This window comes from Mus pahari, chromosome 2, assembly GCF_900095145.1.
Source record: "Mus pahari chromosome 2, PAHARI_EIJ_v1.1, whole genome shotgun sequence".
Taxonomy (NCBI): domain Eukaryota; kingdom Metazoa; phylum Chordata; class Mammalia; order Rodentia; family Muridae; genus Mus; species Mus pahari.
Genome location: NC_034591.1, coordinates 138,529,172 through 138,534,713, shown reverse-complemented (window position 1 = coordinate 138,534,713; position 5,542 = coordinate 138,529,172). Strand labels below are relative to the sequence as shown.

Here is a 5,542-nt window from a genome sequence, read left to right as displayed (position 1 = left end):
GAACTCAGAAATCCGCCTGCCTCTGCCTCCCGAGTGCTGGGATTAAAGGCGTGCGCCACCACGCCCGGCTTACTAGTTCATTTTTTATGTAATATTTTTACATAGCCCAGGCTAGCTCCACACTTACTGTCCTACTATCTAACACCCTGAGTAGCTGGAATAATGGAAGTGTTCCATTAGACCTGGCTAACACTGATTCATTGACTTTCCTCTAAATTTCTTGAGAACAGAGTCTATGTTCTTCCTGGACTTGGTCTGACACATCATCTGTAATACATTAATGTGTGCTAATACTATACGATTACAATTACTTTATTCTGAGTGAGCAACTAAATGAGTAAAACATCCTAAATATACTACTTTTCATGGACTTTTTTTTAAATTTTTCATACATTCTCAAATCTTTGATGATCAGAAATCCACCCATTTGCTCAGGTTGCTTTTAGATTTCTCATAATACTAGGCAGGACAGAAGTAGCTAGAAATTACCTGAAGAACTCTTCTTGGATTTCTTCCTAGCTCTTTTTTGTCCACAATCTCACATTAGATGAAGGAGCCCTATACACATACAGCTTGACATCTTGATGCAAATGAGAAAATGTAGATTTGACCTCCCATTCTAGTAAAGACAACCCCACACAGACACTCATAAATGTGATTTTAATTTTCCTCAAATAATATTTCTTCTTCATATTTCCAATAAATGCCAACTGCTAGGGTGGAACCTCTCTTCATCTAAGGCAGACATGGCCCATCGATGTGTGAGGGATACTTACTGATAAAAGCAACTAAGAATGTGATTGCCAGCAGCAGGAGAAGTACCATCAGGGATGTAAAAAGCAGTGAGGGAGAACCAGGCTTACTTACATCACGGATAGGTTTCTCTCTAGGAGCTAAAAGGAGAAGTACATTCATTTCATGAGAAATAAGTTCCATCCTTGTTTCTTCTTTTCCACATTTCTCTTTTCCCATTTTCCCTAGGATACATAATTTACTAATAGTATGAACATTTCAAGTAACAGAAAGGCAAATAGCACAAACTTACACTGTTGAAATAACTGATATTAATATTTTGAGATCTGAAAAATACTTTGAATACACACACACACACACATATATGAAAATACTTGGTTCATATCCTTTCATGGAGGTATCTCTCTCTCTCTCTCTCTCTCTCTCTCTCTCTCTCTCTCTCTCTCTCTCTCTCTGTGTGTGTGTGTGTGTGTGTGTGTGTGTGTGTGTGTGTGTGTGTGTGAAGGAAAGTGTAATGAGCTAGGATCTCACTGTGTAGTACTGAATGGTCTGCAACTCATTATGTAGACCAGACTGGGCTCAAATTCTCAGTGATCCTCCTGCCTCTGCCTCCTCATTGCTGGAATTAGACCAAACCTGGCCCTTGCAGTAAATCTTAATGTGCACATAAAGTGTTTTCCTGCATGATGACCCAACATAAATACTGCCACCTGGCCTATGACTTTTCTTTACATCCGTATTGTAAATACATTTTCATTTCACTGTATTTTCTTAGTGTTCTTTATTATGGATTCGGCACTGTATACTTAAATAACTTCCAAACTGCCAAAACATTAAAGACACATATACAATAACAGATAAATATTTCTAATCATAGTCCATCACCTTAACATAATTTCTGTCTGCTAGCCACCATCACATGGCTGGAAACTTTCTGGAAGAAGGTACAATTTAGTGGCACAGCAACTGGCCCTCTAGTGAGAGGCTCTACTGTGATCTATAGTATAAATAAAAAAGTAACTTCAAGGTAAAATCTCAACACAGAAACAGTTTTCATGAAGTTACAAAATACTTTCAAACATAGAGGGAACCGATCACTATTAAACAATCTGACTTCATTTTCAGAAAAAAAAAACATTTGTATTTATGCTCATTTGTATAGAGCAGGAAATGCAGCAAGATTCAAGGTTTAGTTTCTGTAAATGGCAAGAGCAAAAAACATTCAGAGAAAGCTTTTCCTTCCCACTATACAACTCTCCAGCTCTTCAAGTCAATCTACAGTTTAAACAGCTGAGACTCCAGTAAAATACCAGGTGGGAGCACTCAAAGAATCATTCACAAATACCACCTAACTTTGCTAATGACCATTCCTTTATCCCCCTATCTACATAAGTACAGAAAAGGGGGTTTTGTTTTCTTTTGTTTTGTTTTACCTGCAGGACTTTTTGAGTAGGTGTCCAAGGAGTTGGATTCATTCGTGATCCTCACTTCTGCATAAGTGATTTCTGAAGCCATTTCAAGAAAAGCCCTGCCTCCCTCAGAAAGCACAACTCATTCCCTCTCTAAGGCTCTGTAGTATGTGAGAACCAATTGTAGCAACAAGTTGTCATGTCACACAATTGTATGAAAGAAGGAAAGAAGAGGCATGTCTCACTAGGATAAACCACATGAGAACAAGAAACCACAGCACGGAATCACTCAGGTCACACAGGGGAAATGCAACCTCTTAATACAAGAAAATAAGAATTGTAGCCCTCAAACCCTCTCAGCGAGGTATGCAAGTACTACAAAGTGGGAACTCAAAGGGGGAAGGAAAGAAATAGCAAGAAGAAGAAAAGAGGAACCATGCTATTAGAGAACTCTATCCTAAGCCACAGCAACATAAATTCATGCAGTTCTATATGCAAACTGGTTTAAGGATAACCAGACAACATGGGCAAACAAACACTTAAGGCATGACATTGATTTTGACTGAAGAAGCAAATTGTGATATCACATTCTCGAGGACCATTGTCCCTCACCATTGAGTGGGATCCCGCTTTTCTCTCAGCTGCCACCAGTGTGGGGAAGGCAAAGCTCGCATCCTGTTTCTTCTAAAGCTGAACCTCTGAGCACTCTGCCTCCTGCCACAGGTTCATAACTACCTGCATGGGGACGCTCCACTCACTTTGATATTGGTCACATCCAGAGCTCCTAAAACAGCTCTGGAGAGTAGCTGTAGGAGGACTCTGGCCTCTCCTTGTGCCTCTCTTCCCTTACTCCCTATGCTCCTCAGCATGAGCTAAGTGTTCACTGCACTGTTGGAAAATCAAATGGGTCACAGTGTAAAAGAGGGGACACTTACATTAGTTGCTAAAGTGGGGATGATTTGAGTCCCTCCCACAGACATCTTCCAGCTCATAGCCACAAGCACAACCTTCAGTTCCTCCAGATACTTCCCTTCTTTGAATCTCCTCTAGCTACTCCCATGCTTTACACATAACAAGCAAAGAGCATGTGAATGCATAAGAAACACACACACACACACACACACACACACACATGCACTCAGTTTATTTTTATTGGTTTTCTCTTGCTTTTGTATCCAACCATACTGAAAACCATGGGTTCACACTATAATCCCCATTTTAATATAATGCCACAGATTTCATTTTATTTCCCAGATTTCTGCATTTCTAACCTACATTTGCTTTATGAAAACAAACCTATTTTTATTATCTTTATCTCAAACTGCCAAGTGACAATCTTTAGGATGCTACTCATTTCCTTCCCACAATATTGATCACCCTTCACTAAGAGGCCTGTCCCTTCTGGATGGGCTCCAAACTTCAGGTCAAGCTTATGTCCCCTGAAGTGATGCCCTCCTCCATTAGGCTGAATATTCCCACACAGGACCAGACACATTGCTGAAGTTCTAACACCTGGGCTGTGGAAAACCTCCTTTGACTGACTTGTGCTCTGACTCCTCGTGCTGATCTCTGAGGAGACTTCATTCAGCCTCTTTGGGACTTTAGTACTTCAACAAGGTCACCTTGATGGACAGAAGCACTCATCGCCCTGAAAGGTATTGAGTGGCCACACAGAGGTATCCCACCAAACAGACAGCATCCTTTCCTTGCCAGTCCCTGAAACCCACACTAACACTGCCTTCTGTATAGACACTCTCTTCATCCTACTTGACTGCTAACACCCAATTCCAGGTCACCCACAACCAGGCAAGAATACTCTCCTTACCTTAATAGACAGTAATATCCCATACTGAGCTTTCCACCATATACATTCTTTGCCTATGCCTGGTCTACCCTCTGCAAGGAAACTTGTAGGGAGAATTTTGGAATTTTGGTTTCTTCTAAAAAACACAGAAATATAATGTGTTTTAATTTAGATCCAAGATGTGGGGGTATAGGGTTGCTTTGGACTCTTCATAGCACCTGTGTTTAACCTTGTGCTCTAGTAGTGGTGTGATTTTGCCAGTTTCTACTATTGTGTCATGTTTGGAATTCTGGGAACTTTTCAGAGTGCATGTAAATTCTAGAGCCCCAATAGTCAGGGAGTTGTAGTTTTATTAGTAATCATGCTCAAAGAATAAAAGAAAGAAAGAAATTAGATTCAAGGATCTCTCTCTCTCTCTCTCTCTCTCTCTCTCTCTCTCTCTCTCTCTCTCTTCCATCTGTCCTTTTTCTCCTATCTAGTTAAAGTGGGGTGAAATGAGAGGGAGCATAGATAAAGTATGGGGAAAAGAAGAATCCACAAAGTAGCAAAGGCAGACAATTTAAAAAATAAAAACAGGCAGTATGTGGTGCCTCAATCTGGGGCTCAAAAATTAAAAATAAAAATGAGAAATTTGATTTTCAAATGCCATGAAGGGAGAGATGGGTACTTTGTTTTAAGAAGCCAGTAAAAAGTTTGTTGCAGCTGCTACTGCTAGGATATCCCCAGCATTGCTCTCAGAAGGATTTTCTGGGGTTTTTTCTATCTTTGTATATTTTGTTTCAAAAAAAGTTTGAAAGACTGAGGAGTTGGAAAAAATTGTGGCAAGAAATGAAGGGGCATGAAATACTAGAAAGGGAGGGTAGAAACAAGGGTGTCAGTCTATTCTTTTGTTTCTGAAAGGATTGTAAAGTTGACTGTGCAACTGGAAAAACTGTGGGTGGAGGTGGAAGCACAAGAGAGCAAGGATCGTTGAAAAGGGAGAACATGAAAGACTCAGGCCCAGTGACTGAGCAAGAGAATGGGTATTTTCCACAGGAAGAATGAGGAAAGAGACTGTGCTAGAAGGTGGATGGGTCAGAAATAAGCTCAAAAAGCAGGAGGACAATCTGGTGAAACAGGCCATTTTGAGGGGGTTAATCTCTAACCAATTATGCTGACAGAGTTGGAGGAGAGGAAGCCTGGAGTTTTGAGACAAACATCAGCTTTCCCAAAAGTCATACAAGTTCCTAGTAATGGTACATAACAAGGTTATAACAAGATAGAATGACATCCTATGCAAATGGTACATGTAAGGAAGCCATGATGTCATATGAGATGCACTCAACTTATGTGAAACAAATTCTAAATAACTGGGCTACTCTAAATAGAATTATACCCCAATATTGGAAGGGATTGGTGACAGCTATACTAAAGGCTGGTCCACAGTTGCAATGGTTGTCAGGGTAAAGGGAAGAAGCAGCAAATATTTAACAGTGAAGTAGAGCAAGGGGAATTATACCTGCATTGATCTTAAGCAGTCTCTCTTTCCTCTCCTGTTCTAATGAGAACTGAATGTTTCCTATCTCTGATGCATTCT

The 5,542-nt window shown here is 40.3% G+C and overlaps 1 protein-coding gene across 2 annotated transcripts in view; it reads right to left on the bottom strand.

Annotated features, from left to right (window-relative positions):
• The window catches only part of LOC110317042 (C-type lectin domain family 4 member A-like), a 20,206-nt gene extending 17,938 nt beyond the window's left edge, over positions 1-2,268 (bottom strand). For both annotated transcript variants that reach the window (XM_021191393.1, XM_021191392.1), the window contains exons 1-2: positions 2,187-2,268; positions 777-893 (exon numbers count right to left, since the gene is read on the bottom strand). In XM_021191393.1, the coding sequence (XP_021047052.1) occupies positions 777-893; positions 2,187-2,268 (199 nt within the window). The remainder of the gene's footprint in view (positions 1-776; positions 894-2,186) is intronic.
• Between the last annotated feature and the right edge of the window lie 3,274 nt (positions 2,269-5,542).